At 41.4% G+C, this 13,411-nt stretch overlaps 1 protein-coding gene across 4 annotated transcripts in view; it reads right to left on the bottom strand.

Moving 5' to 3' along the window:
• ankrd26 (ankyrin repeat domain containing 26) overlaps nucleotides 1-13,411 on the bottom strand; it is a 20,690-nt gene extending 7,279 nt beyond the window's left edge. Inside the window, exons 1-30 of one of the 4 annotated variants that reach the window (XM_079450139.1) lie at nucleotides 13,014-13,395; nucleotides 12,239-12,522; nucleotides 12,053-12,167; nucleotides 11,796-11,969; nucleotides 11,559-11,665; nucleotides 11,331-11,468; nucleotides 11,066-11,214; nucleotides 10,867-10,899; nucleotides 10,602-10,638; nucleotides 10,437-10,509; nucleotides 10,299-10,356; nucleotides 9,941-10,137; nucleotides 7,889-8,009; nucleotides 7,712-7,776; nucleotides 7,334-7,418; nucleotides 6,516-6,565; nucleotides 6,231-6,306; nucleotides 6,115-6,159; nucleotides 5,493-5,786; nucleotides 5,309-5,386; nucleotides 5,145-5,218; nucleotides 3,973-4,740; nucleotides 2,648-2,850; nucleotides 2,177-2,365; nucleotides 1,843-1,873; nucleotides 1,627-1,768; nucleotides 1,311-1,524; nucleotides 965-1,148; nucleotides 716-862; nucleotides 59-445 (exon numbers count right to left, since the gene is read on the bottom strand). In XM_079450139.1, coding sequence (XP_079306265.1) covers nucleotides 59-445; nucleotides 716-862; nucleotides 965-1,148; nucleotides 1,311-1,524; nucleotides 1,627-1,768; nucleotides 1,843-1,873; nucleotides 2,177-2,365; nucleotides 2,648-2,850; nucleotides 3,973-4,740; nucleotides 5,145-5,218; nucleotides 5,309-5,386; nucleotides 5,493-5,786; nucleotides 6,115-6,159; nucleotides 6,231-6,306; nucleotides 6,516-6,565; nucleotides 7,334-7,418; nucleotides 7,712-7,776; nucleotides 7,889-8,009; nucleotides 9,941-10,137; nucleotides 10,299-10,356; nucleotides 10,437-10,509; nucleotides 10,602-10,638; nucleotides 10,867-10,899; nucleotides 11,066-11,214; nucleotides 11,331-11,468; nucleotides 11,559-11,665; nucleotides 11,796-11,969; nucleotides 12,053-12,167; nucleotides 12,239-12,435 — 4,431 coding nt within the window. In that variant the 5' untranslated portion in view covers nucleotides 12,436-12,522; nucleotides 13,014-13,395. Of the gene's footprint in view, nucleotides 1-58; nucleotides 446-715; nucleotides 863-964; nucleotides 1,149-1,310; nucleotides 1,525-1,626; nucleotides 1,769-1,842; nucleotides 1,874-2,176; nucleotides 2,366-2,647; nucleotides 2,851-3,972; nucleotides 4,741-5,144; nucleotides 5,219-5,308; nucleotides 5,387-5,492; nucleotides 5,787-6,114; nucleotides 6,160-6,230; nucleotides 6,307-6,515; nucleotides 6,566-7,333; nucleotides 7,419-7,711; nucleotides 7,777-7,888; nucleotides 8,010-8,252; nucleotides 9,845-9,940; nucleotides 10,138-10,298; nucleotides 10,357-10,436; nucleotides 10,510-10,601; nucleotides 10,639-10,866; nucleotides 10,900-11,065; nucleotides 11,215-11,330; nucleotides 11,469-11,558; nucleotides 11,666-11,795; nucleotides 11,970-12,052; nucleotides 12,168-12,238; nucleotides 12,523-13,013 lie in introns of all 4 variants that reach the window. The other 3 variants (XM_079450138.1, XM_079450140.1, XM_079450141.1) reach the window with 3 other exon arrangements.

Raw genomic sequence — 13,411 nt, 5'->3', positions numbered from 1 at the left:
CATGCTCCGATATTTCCTTTTTGGGGTTCAAAGTAAACAAACGGTTCTGGACTCTGACCTGACATCTTTCAGCCTCCTGTAGAGCCCCCTGCAGTCGGGCCCTGCTCGCCTCAGCTTCCCCCTCCAGCTGCTGCCTGGTTTGTCTCTCGTGCTCCAGTTTGGCATTTATCACTGAGCATTCGGCCTTGAGAGCGCTCAGCTGACCGTTATACTGGAAAACGGTCTGGGCTAAAGCCTCCTCGCTCAGTTTCAGGTCCCTGCGAGCATCCTCCAATCTCTCGCGCAGGGTGTCTCTCTCCTCGGCCAGCCGAGACTCCTCCTGCCGGCTGTTGGACTGAAAGTGGCCCAGATTGGACCGTGCGCCGTTCAGCTCGTCCTGAAGGGTTCTGTTCTGCTGCAGAAGCTCACGCTCACGCTCCGAAACCTCCGTCAGTTGGGACACGGCCTGAGCACAAAGTTTCTTTATTATTTCGTTTGTTTTGAAAGGAACGTGTAATATGTTGTAAACTTCAAAACTGTAAAATAGTGAATGTTGTCCAAGTACAGAGAAGATCCGAGGCACCCAAAAATGCAAAGCTGCGAGTATAATACTGCATAATATGAAAGGACAAGTAGATGTTTGTCTTTAAGATCTTTAGAAACATCAAGTTAACTTTTAACCAGAAGTGGCTTTTATTAAAGCATCACAGTTGGTCATATTTAAAAGGAGACGTACCTCATTACTCTTGTTGAGATTTCTGAGGTTTTCCTCCTCGATGTCCTGCTGCTTGCGCAGGTGGTTATTGAGTAACTCCTCCTGCAGGGTGCGAGCACTGCGTTCATGAGACAGAAGACGCTGAGACTCATCTCTGTCCTCCTCCAGCTAAACACACAAACACATCAGCATAATGAAAACAGACTTCATTCAACTTGAAGAACACCTCGAGACTGAGATGGTGGCTGGTTTACACCGACGATTGGTCACCTGTTTGATGCTGTTCTTCAAAGCTCTGATCTCCAGTTCCAGACTCCGGACCTTCAGCTCGGCTTTGTGTCGCTCCTCGGCTTCGGCTCGCTGCTGCTCATCTTTCCTCTGGAGCTGCTCGCGGGTTTTATGGTAAAGCATAAGAGCGCTCTGATGTTTTTCCTGCTCCTGTCTCAGCAGGAACCTTCAGTAAAGAGAGACATGATGAGAGATATGTTGATATACTCTGACAGCCCATGCAAAACAACACTACAGATATTATCAGGTACAAGTAACCTTGACAAGTTAGCAGAGAAATTGTCAATTCAAAAAATTGAATTGTGGGTGTTCATGCAGCTGAGCTCACTTGAGATTGTTCATGTCGGTCTCCAGCTCCAGTTTGAGATGTTCCAGGCTGGATTTGCTGCTTCTCATCTCATCCAGCAAAATCCTGAGCTCACTGCGTTCTTGCTCCAGCTGTGACGTCTTATCAGCCAGACGGCCGTGTCGGTCTCGTTCTCTCTGGATGGTGCGCTCATACTCGTGAAACATGTTCTGTAGTTTCACGACGCTCACTGAATCTGCGGGAAAATACGCGATTCACAACCAGATCTGTGCTCTCAGTTGACTATCATTGCTGTCATGGAAGACATCTCATTTATGATTTTCTGAGACAGACTCACCCAGATAGCTCGAGTCGAGCTGTTTGAAGAGCAGAGAGGCGTTACGGTATCCAGATGCTGGCGTCTCCAGATCCTCAGTGGCTGTGTCTGAAGACTGGGTGAGATCTTCAAAGTCATCGGCCATCTCCAGCTCTCCAGCGGTCTGTGTAAGGAACAGAAACTCTGAATCAACACTTTTCAGAAGGTGTATAAGGCAAGTGAATGAATGAAGCTCACCTGCTCTTTCCTACGCCTTGAAGATGGAGATCTGTCAGAGGAGAGAAGAACAAACAAGATCATTTCTAAAATCAGACAACACTAGTCTCATAGAGAGCACGTTTGGTGCTCTAAATCCACTTGAGGATATAATGCAGTATTCTTTATAACAACTCAGATTATAGCTCCACTCACACACAATCTTTAGTGCTTGTGAGGTATTCTGTGAAATATATTTAGTCACATAAACGTCGTTTATTTGTTTTGTATAGTTGTATATTTGAAATGACAGTAAATATAGTTCCATTACATAACAACTAAATTAAAACCCATTTAATAAATACTGCATGTATACCTCCTGTCCTCCTCTGACAGCTCACTTAAAGTGCTATCATCAAAGACAGACTCAAGGTCTCCGTTATGGCGGGTCGTAGGTCGGGAGGGGTCGGCCTGAGCGGGGGGAGCTACACGGAGGTTTCTCGCTTGGCTATCTAACATTCTCTTTTCTTCCTCTTCCTCACCATGTGATGGAGCCCTGTCACTCCTGGAGGGCACAAATCTTATCATGACTTTGAAAAGAAAAAGCCAACAACACAAAACAAAGGTCTTGTATATACTGTATCCACACCACAGACTTTGTTTTTAGGAGTAAACACACTTTTTAAGGTTTCCACAAAACATCTATCAGCTGTGGTTGTTTGCTAAAAGCTTTAAAGAAGATATTTTGAGAAGGTTTTGTGTCCATACAATGGAACTCAATGGGGTTCATAATTACCAAAAATTGTCAAAGTGTATTAAAAAATGTATTTTCTATGAACATATTTACCTTCTTGTACTTCTTGTCAGGTGTCTTGGTGAAAGACTACCCTGTTTTCTGTCACCAGCGGTTCTGTCCTGAGGTTTTGGGTTGCCAGAGTTGGTGTCGGTTTTCTTTCCTTTTCCTCGATCAAGTTCATCTCGGTCTCTGGATCCTCCAGTATCCCACAAACCAATGCTCTGATGTTCTCCTCTCATATCATCAGCCTTCTCCTTACCAACCAAAAATACAAGATATTAAAAAAAAAGTATAAAAATATATTTAATGTGCTCAACACAATATATATACAGTATACATAATGAATTTCTCCAATTTAAGAAGTTTAGATTTAAAATAATTTCTACAAGATGTGTATGAATGTACGGTTAAAATAGTTAAGATGGTCATGCCAAACATTGCAACAATGAAAAGAAAACATCACCTACAAAAGACAAAACTCCACACACAAAGCTCAGAGGACTAGAAACACTTCAAGCCGACATCAACAGAGAAGTTTCACCCAGAAATGGCTGTGAAGAAGCTTCTCTGTTGAGACACATGATGAAAACACAGACTAACAGCAGTGTGAGAGATCTTCAGGAAAGTGAGGATATCTTCAGACGGCTGGAGGAAATACACGCGTGACAGATGAGGTGCGGACTGACACCCGTGTGCTGGCTCAAGGGGATCATTTGACACCAGCACAAAAAATAAACTGATGAATATTTAATATTGTAACACACGGTTTAATGCTGTTGAGGGACACATGACAAGATGAACAAATGATAGACCCCATGAAATGTAAAGGTTTTGTGGCTTGTGGTCCATGTCTGTTAGCTTTAATTTGAATGTTCAAACAAAAAGAAAACTGTGTCAACATTAATCATAATCATCTGACTCTTCTTCTGTGGAAAACTAAGGAAGATATTTTGGTGTGTTCATACAGTGGAAGTCAATGAGGGTCAAAGTTGTTTAGTAACCAATGTTCTTCAAAATATCTTCTTGTGTGTTCTCCAGAAGAAAGTCATACAGGGTTTGGAATGATGTGAGGGTGAAAAAATGATGGAAGTTTTTAAATTTTTACCAATTATTTGTAGTAATTTTTAGAAAAACTTTGCTCAACAAACCATTTCATGGGGTCTTTAAAGGCATGAAAATGTTCATGATTTGAAAACACAGTTCAAATCATTACTGACATTGGCAGGGAACAAAACACGACAGTCATTTCATCTGTCAGGAGCTGGTCAGTAAAACAAGATGAGTTTGTTCTTCAAGAAGACACTTAAGGCAAAGGAAAATAAAGACTTTATTCTTTTTACAAACTTCTGGAGACTCGTCCCGCTCTGATGTCCTACCTCATATGTGGACTTCATCAGACCCTCTTCAACCTCATCAGAGCCAGAAGAGGGCATGTTCAGAATTTTAGGTGGGATGTCCGTCTCAATAGCACCTAGCAGTTGGGTTCTATGGCATTTGTCTTCTTTTTCATCATTGATGTTTTCAGCTTTTGATGGACACTTTTTGTCTTTTGCTTTGGTTCCACTACCTCCAGACAAATCTCCATCATCTTCATCAGAGGAAGTGTCCACTCTGTTGTCTCGGCTGATGGTAGGATGATGCTGATCATTGGAAAGGTTGTCCTGACGAAGATCTGGGTCACTGATCTCAACACTCACGGCTCGCTGGACGTCTTCCGGAGGTTCTTCAGACTGTGAGTCTTCCAGGCCAGACTCTCTCTGCTCAGGAATTGGCAAAAGTATGGCACTTCTAGCCCGAGCTGAGGGACGCACTATCGGCTCATCCTCTTCCTCGCTGGAATCTTCAACATCAGCTTCCTTTTCTTCTGTAGTGTCCACCTCTTCATCTCCCTTTGCTTCTTTTCCATCTTCCCAATCCTTCTCCAAAAGATCATCCAGTTCACCAAATCTCTCTTTCAGTTCAGCTGTCACATTTTTATATTGGGATTTGGTCTCCTTCTTTTCACTCTCCACCCAGATCTTCTCGTATCGTTCTTCCCAGGGAGTATCACTAGGGTTTATCATCTCCTCCTCAGGAGAGGCTCGGAGATCTCGGTTATACGGGCTACATACATCTACAGAAGATGCTGGTAAAGTCTGTCTGGCCTTCGTTTGCAAATTGGACAAAAGAATACAACCAACTATGAAAAACCAAACACATCTCTGAAGGACTTCAGATGGAACTTGACATGCATGTGTTTATCGTCACAGAGATCACCCGTACTTCAAATTAAAATACAGTACAGAAAACACATTAGGGTCACATTATGAATTATTTTCTGTTCAAATTTGCATCATGTCAACCTCATGGCAAACCAAAAAATGTTTTAATCACAGCATGGAATGATTTTACAAACCAGGATGTCAAATGAAAAATAGGTCATAACATTGATCATGTAATAACATGAAAGATAAAATCCTCTTAAGAAACCAGACAAGTCAAATCCTTAAAGAGCCTTAAAGCTAAAGATGAACCCAACCTTTAATGAAGTGGAGTTCATTCTACCTACCTGATCTTCCTGTTTGCTAGCGTCTACGTTGCTGTGACATTCATCAGCTTCTGCTTTGGGTTCCTGTTGAAGAGCTGAAGAGGAAATTATCTTTATACCTTAATATCATTTATATACATTGAGATGTGCACCTGAAAGTCCCTTTCCCTAGCAGAATAATTTACCTGTGTCAGACTGTGTGATGTTTGGCAGTGAATTTGTTATCTTGGCTGGACTGGAGGCATCTGTATCCCAGTCAGATTCTACAAAGTATTCATCACATGAGGTTCATTCATTAGTATATATGATATTCATTATTTCGAATACCTTCTCACACTCAGAAATTGACATCTTGTGTTACACATGTACCTTCACTCTCCGGCCTTTGATTTGAGTCCAGGCGGCGTCGTGGCAGTGGGCGTGGCTTTGAGCTGGCGTCTGTGTGGAGAGATCGTGGGCTGGGTAGAGGCGGTGTGGTTGAGGGTTGGAATCTTTCCGGATGCGTGTCTTTAAGTTCTCTCATGTCCTTGTCCTGCTCCTGGGGCGTGATGGGTTTAACGGGGGCTGGTGGGTCTTCACATGCAGGTTCCTCCTCCAGCTTAAATACGGGAAAATTCCTACTGGCCTTACTGGCAGTGCTGGCAGAGTCCCAGTCTGAAGCATCTGTATGAAGCAGCAAGATTCTGCACTAAAATATTGCTTCATAAAAATATATAATAAAGGCAATTTACAGCAGCTCTCTTAAAGAGCATAATTCTATGTCTGCGCTAGCAAGCAACTAATTTATTTCCTGAAGCACCAGATAAAGGAGCATGTGTGCTAAACGCTAGGCATCAGCAGAACTATAAACAGGTACACAAGTGCTTACGTATCTAACCTGAAGGGCGATGTGCTTTAAATGAGACAAACACAAGAACACAAGCACATGAGACTGTGTAAAAGGTAAGACCGATTCGAGAATGTCCGAGTAAAGCAGACACATCAAAATTACCTTCAAGATCATCAGCATCCCCCAAACCCAGTTCTTCCATTAGATCTGTAAGAGGAAAGATGGTTTTAAATTAGAAAACAGAAAAGTTACAAGATAATTGCAAAATGTTTATTTACCTGTTTTCTTAGCAACTTCTTTTGTGTCCATCAGCTTGTTGAGAACAGACACTGGTTCCCTTTTTATCACTTTAGGCTGCAAAGAGTAAATTCATATATATACGAAGTAATTACATTTCTTATTTGTGTTAAAATATTAGAAAATATCTAATATCTGGTAAATATCTAGTGTCATCACTGTATTAATTGTATCCTGAATTGTGATTGGTCTTCTCCCTTACCTATGTTTGAATTCTAAATTGGGATTGGTCATGTTTACCTACTCCTACTTGTGAAGACGCTTACCTGTGTTTCCAACTCTTTTTCTTCCTCATCATCTTCTTCCTTTCTAACAACTGAAATGCACCAGGACACAATAATAAAAAAAAGATCTCACACACTATAACAAGTAACATGAATTTTAACACACAAACACAGGTCTCCATGTAGCCGGTGTGCAGGCATGCACATGCAAGAATGGAGGTCGCTTTAATGCCTATGAAGGGTCGTGAGAGCGAACAAATGCATACAAATATTTCTGAACAGTAAGGTGTTAGAGGTTCATCTTGTAAACATGTAATGGACCATCTCCACTGTTAGCAAGCATTAGCGGAGCATCATCAAAATTTAAAGACTCCTTGCAACATGCCACGAACGCGCAGATGACAACAGACGTATGTGAAATCTGAGAATGCAAGGACAAGATGTTAATGCGACGGCTGTAACAGAGATGCTGCAGGGGATTATGGGTAATGAGAAATCCAGAATGACAACAGCCAATCATGATGCAGAATGCCTACCCACAGTCCTGCAGCCTCCTGGCTGGTCTACACTTCCAAATAAATTAACATTCCTCCCTCGTTTTACAAAGCAGGGAACGTATAAGAAGTCTACAAAGAAATTTTATAAGATCATAAAATGCAACTCTTAAAAATAACCAACGTCGTGCATCACTCGACATGTACAGTTAAAACTTTGATAAGCAAACCCATGGAAAATGTCAATATTTTTTTAGGCATGAAATGGTTGCAGAAGGCAACAGAGGAAATGTTATAATGGTATATTAAAATGCAATAATTAGGGAAAAACAGTAAAGAAAAACTAATCTGGATGGGTTACCACACCTTCAGGGTTCTCCTCACACACATCGGACATGGTTCGGTGTGGTTTGGCAGGAAAATGCTTCTTTGTTGGGCTCTCAGAAGCAGACTGAAATGATTAGAATGAAATGCACAAACAAATTGTGTTACAATTCTACCCAAAACCCTCATGTCCTACATTATGTACTTAAAGCGTCCCTCTGATGTTTATGTTTTAATACATAATTTTTTGCATTTAATAAAAATTGTGTTCATTTTAATATTTTGAATCATACATACTTTGCTATAAAAATCTCACTCCCTGCAGTTCCATAATCAACCACTAGGATCATTTTGATAACCCTTGGTTGGTTGGGAAGCCTGTGTGATCAAACCCAGCTTTGTTTTTAACATATCATGTACCTCTGAGTCCCAGGGAGAGTCGTTGTGTTCATCGTCCTTCTCAAGACCCAGCTCTGAAAGGAAATCTGAAAAAAACAAGCAGAAGATATATAATCACACAGAAGTTTATACTGCCATGATTCATAAACATAGTCACTGCCAATATCTTAAGATGTCATATTAGTGAAGTAAAGTTACCTCTTTGTTTTTCTTTGGTAGTTTCACCGTTTTGAGGCTTCTCACACAGTTCCTCCAGTTTTTTCTTCTCATCCTCCTCTTCTTCGGCATCCTCCTCTTCGTCCTCTGTGGATGATGCCTCCTGTTTAAAAAAAATCAAAACAATACAAACTCAGCGCAACAATGCTGGTAAACCAAGCAGAGCGAGCTGGAGAACAAACAGTGTTTGTTTGGGTTACATACGTAAAAGGAAAGCAAAAGTGTAATGCACGAGGACAGATCTGTTAAAGATGCCTTATTAGCTACACAGCTACCACGTCTTAAAGCTACAACAACAAACCATATCAACACATTCCAGCTATTCTAACCATCATCTCCACAGTACCTGCAGGGACCTTCGCATTACAAGTCTTTCTTCCATTACGGATTCATTTACACAGTTTTGCTCCACGTCTTCTCCATCGGAATCAGAGGTGAGATTGACATCATCTATGACGGTGTAGGGAATTTCTTCTTGTGGAGCTGGTTCATCCTTCAGATGTCCTTCAGATAACTCTACAGAAATGTCACCTTTGACAAAATAACCTGTGCTGTTATTTTGAGGAAAATCATGATATCTAGATTTAAAAGCGTTTGACGGTTGATTCAAATTCTCTGATGATGATGATGGACTGTTTGGATTAGAGTTTAAGATCATCTCTGTGTTAGTCTCTGGTTGGTTTCTGCTCTGGTCAGGACATTCATCGATGCATGACGAATCGTTGTCACTGACGTCTGAGTTTTGACCCATTTCAGAAACTCTGACTGAGCCACTCGCAAAATCATACTGCATATGATTCACCCGACTGTCTGATTCTTTACTCACATCCTCCTTCTGACTGTCATTTATGCTTTGCTCTTCTTCATCGCTCTGATCATCACATCCAACAATCATGGACACGGGTATGGCTTCACTGTCCTCATTCTGATCCGTGTGGAAAGGTGCTTCATGTGTGGTAATGGGCTCAGCAGGTCCTAGCAAAACACTGTCCTGAACTGAAGGGTGAGATTCTTCAAAGTTTAATGGGATATCTCCATCACTTTTCTCTGAGCCAGACCCCCAGGAGACCTCCGAGCTCTCTGATTTCTTGAGTGCCAGCAGTGCTGTTGCCAAGTTTGGTGGCTTCTTGGTTTCAGCTTCTTCCACATCATCCCAATTATCGTCCTCCTCTGCAGTATTTGTGACCCTAGATGGTGTAGTAAGAATGTCGTGGCATTCAGGAGTGAGTACTTCAAGATCTGCCACACCTTTGAGTGGAATGTCATCATTTACCTTGGGTTGCTCTTTAAATGTTTGGGTTTGAGAAGCCTCCCCTTCAATTCTCATCAGCTTTTCGTCTTCCTCATCATCCCAATCATCTTCATCACCTTCATGACTCCGATTTCTGGACATATTGAACTTTGCTGGTTTTGGACTGTCATTGGCCTTCTCATTTTCATCCTCATCAGAGAATCTCGCCTCAACCCTGACAGCTGACACGAGGCAGTCATCTCCTAAATGTAGAATCCTTGGAATTGAACCTTCATAAGGTGAAGTTTCTGAGTTTTGAGAAATATCAGCTGAAGTCACTTGGTCTGCATGTTCTCTGTATTTCAAGACATTTGTCTCAGTCTGAATATTTCCATCAGTCATATCTTTAATTTGATCAAGTTCTGATGTGAGTGCCTCTGGAGTTAATTTAGGAACATATACTGTCCTACAAGCATCAGCAGCTTCTTCCTCTTCTTCATCCTCCTCTTCATCTTCTTGCTCAGAATTATCATCATCATCTTCTAGATCCTCATTTTCATCATCATCAACATCACTGTCTTCTTCCTCCTCTTCAAAACCATCCTCCTCATCTTCACCTTCGTCATCATCTTCCTCAGATTCTTCCTCTGGACTTTCGCTACCATCCATATCTAGTTTGCTACAGGAGGGCAACTCGCTCTGCCCACCTGCCCCGGCAGGATGAAATTGGAGGAATAATTCAGAAAAAGGAAAACAGGAGAAGAGTTAGAACCTGTTCCGGACAGAGACACAGTGAGGGTTACCTTATAAGTGTTGCTGAAGGGGGCGGAGCTCATCTGGGATGGGTGGGGTAAAGAAGCAGGTGAGGGTGCTACAGGGAGTTGAGCGGAGGTGCTGCGGGAGAGGAGGGGTCGGGGTAGCGGTGGATATTTAGCAGCATTGCCCTCACTCTCTGACTCTGATCCGCTCCAGGATTTGTCTGGATCTTGATTCGCTATGTCTACAGGCAAAGACATTATAAGCCAAAGCTCAATATGCGTTGAAGGTAAAGAGCCAATCACCTCAGGAGGTGGAGTGACTTGTAATAAAGGAACTATGTTATAGGACATGACACAACAACAATCCCAAAACATCATCACATAAGACTAGATTTGCATTTACCCTCTATCTTCTCTTTTTTGGCGGCACTTATGAGTTTCTTCAGGTTTACTTTCTGTTTCTGTGAAAAAAATGACATTAATTATCATCACATGTATAAAAACTGTTAACGCGTATACGTATGCTTGAACTGAGAAATACCTTTGGGCTAAAGTCTAACTCCTGATCATCATCTGATGAAGGCCACGAGACTGCAGCTCCACTTTTTGATGCCCTTCAATTAAAAAACTAAACCCATTAAAGCATTTGCTGTTGTAATCTCCAGATCTGTTAACCTGTCTGACAAATCAATGCACTTTATCTTACCTACTAATGGAGTCTGTGTGGGAAATGTCCTCTGTATCTGAAGCGAGAAATACAAAACAGATTAACTGAGATTTTTATATATATATATACCGCATATGCAGTTAAGTACATGACCAAAAAGACTGCCTGAAAAGTTTTGTTGTTTGACCTTAAAAGAAGGAAATATAACTACAGATGCTATTTCCTGGTAAAGAGAGAACCAAATTAACCCCAAAACTCAAAACTATTGTCATCATGTTGTGTCTAATCTACAGTACATACACACCTTTCCCTTTCCCTGCAACACTGCTTCCTGCTGCTACGACAGATGAGTGTGATGTAACAATGGAAACACAACTAATCAAAACACTGCAAGTAATAATGCAGACCTCTGTGACACTGACATGTAATACCATACATACTTATGAGTGTGGATTACACAAAAGTTAACTGATATCATCAATCGCAAACTCAAAAATTCTCACCATCTTTATCCAGAGCTGGTCCTCCCAGATGCAAACCAGCCCCGGGGCTGCCCAGCATGGACGTTCCTCTCTGTTTACCGGTAGTAAAATGGGAAGGAGATTGCAGAGATTTTCTCTTGGTTCCGTGCTCAATGATCAGATGAGAACAGCTAAAGCCAACAAGACGAATACTGATATAAACTCTAGTGAATGAAAGCTACAAAACATTTTTGTGTATTTAAAGTCCACAATGAAGTATGTTTGAAATGTAAGCGATCAAACTCACGCGTGGTGTCCGTTCATTACAGCATAATCATCAGACGACCATCCTCTATTGTCCTTCGCTGTGATGTCAGCATCGTACTGGAGGAGCAAACGCACCATGCTGATCTGACCATTGCATGCTGCTCTCATCAACACAGACCTGAGCAAAGAATCCGGCACAGAATTTGATGTTTAAAGTTTTGTTTTGACCTAACCACACAAAACATACATTTAAAATGTAGACAAATACCGCTGTTCTTGGTTCTTCACATTGACATCTGCTCCTTCTTTCAGAAAAAGCTCCGCCATGTCCGCGTGATTGTCCATCACAGCCAGCATCAATGGAGTGTTTCCATCCTGTCCATCAAACAAAAGAAAACACATTAGCTTTCAGTCTACAATACAATTCTTTCACGTCTATAAATGCATGCTGCCATTAGGCCCTGACAAAAAGAAACCTAATGTGGTTTCCATGCTGAGTTTTTACCTTGTTCTGGGCGTTGATGTTTGCCGCGTGCTCCAACAGCTGCATGGCCACAGGTGGGGAAGGGATGCGGGCAGCCAGGTGCAGTGCTGTGTTTCCATTGATATCCACCAGGTTTGGGTCAGCTTCATGTTCCAGGAGCAAAGACACGCAGCGGTCCTGCTCGCATTGAACCGCCTGCCAAGCACCAAAAAAACATAACCAGTGAACAATAATGCAACAAAAAAATCCCACATCTACAAAGAACAAACAGACAGTACCTTCATTAAGGCGGAGCGGTTCTGATTGTCACATAAGTTTAGTTTCACTTTGTTCTCCACTAAAAACTGAACCGCATCTGTGTGTCCGCAGGCACAAGCGATGTGTAGGGCAGTTCTGCAGTCAAACAGGATTATGTGAATGTGATTTTAGGACAACCTAAATGTTTTTAATATATCAAGCGTTACCTGTTTTCTTTGTCCAGCTGGTTTAAATCGTTCTTTTTGCCCAGCTGTCTGAGTTTGGTCACATCTCCACTGCATGCAGCCTTATGTACCTTTCCGAGGTCTTTCTCCTTCACATCATAGCTGGCTGAAAGCACACTCCCTGTCTCAGACTGGCTAGGGGAGCCCTTCTTTTTCTTGAAGTTAAATAGTTTCTTCATGGCCACAGCGCATTTCCCTCCACCGATCGGAGTCTACCTGAAGTTCAGATCACCTCGCACGTCTCATTCATCCTCTAAAAATAAATCCTGCAAAGAGGATTAGAGTTATTTAATAATGACAGAGAGGCAACCTGTTGCATACATGTTGAGCCAGTGTCCTTGTACTAACCGTGTTTGATGATATGTTATACTTATAAAGTCTGTATTATTTATATTTACAGTTTATTATACAGAAATCTAGCCTGGCTCTCCTTCTGAAAGTAAGCTGCTGTAGTGGTATCGTATGATAATTGATAACTATTTTATTAAACTATAATATTTACATGTTACTTCAGTATGCTACAATGCAAGAAATTCATTAAACTGCTATGGTACATGTTTAAAATACTATAAATAATAGATAAACTCTATATGAAACAGAACATCTTATATTTTCGTGTAAGGTGGAGTAAAAAACGTTTCTAAATATAAAGAACGTAGGTTTATATGTTTACAAAAGCCTATAATCTCAGACTGATCGGCTCATTTTGACACGTTAATCAGGTCAACCAGACGGAACGACGTGGATATAAACTTACCAAACGTTACATTTTCGTTTAAATGTAGACCGTATGTTCAGCAGCTTTTTTTAATGAAAAATAAGAACCGTTTCAAAATAATATTTACTATTGAAGAAGACGCGTCTAGTTTCCTCAGAACGCTGAGCCGCTTACCATGGCGATGCTAGCAAGCTAGTCGCTTCGGTTACCATGGCAACAGTGTGAGAGCTTAGTTATTCGTATTTCGTTATCAAATCTCGTACCAAATCAAAGATTAATATGAAGTTTGTATAACTTAAACTCGTCCGTTTCGGCGCTTAAAAGTGTGAATGTAATTAAATACGGAGGTTGTTATTTTTTTATACAAGTTTCCACACGGAAGGACCACAGGCGGACATCGTAGGGAAAGGGCGGGGCTTTAAAACGCCCTCATCGTC

This window comes from Barbatula barbatula, assembly GCF_947034865.1.
Source record: "Barbatula barbatula genome assembly, chromosome: 25".
In the NCBI taxonomy this organism is placed as follows: domain Eukaryota; kingdom Metazoa; phylum Chordata; class Actinopteri; order Cypriniformes; family Nemacheilidae; genus Barbatula; species Barbatula barbatula.
The sequence above is the reverse complement of the archived record's forward strand: the minus strand, read 5'-3'. Positions and strand labels throughout refer to the sequence as shown.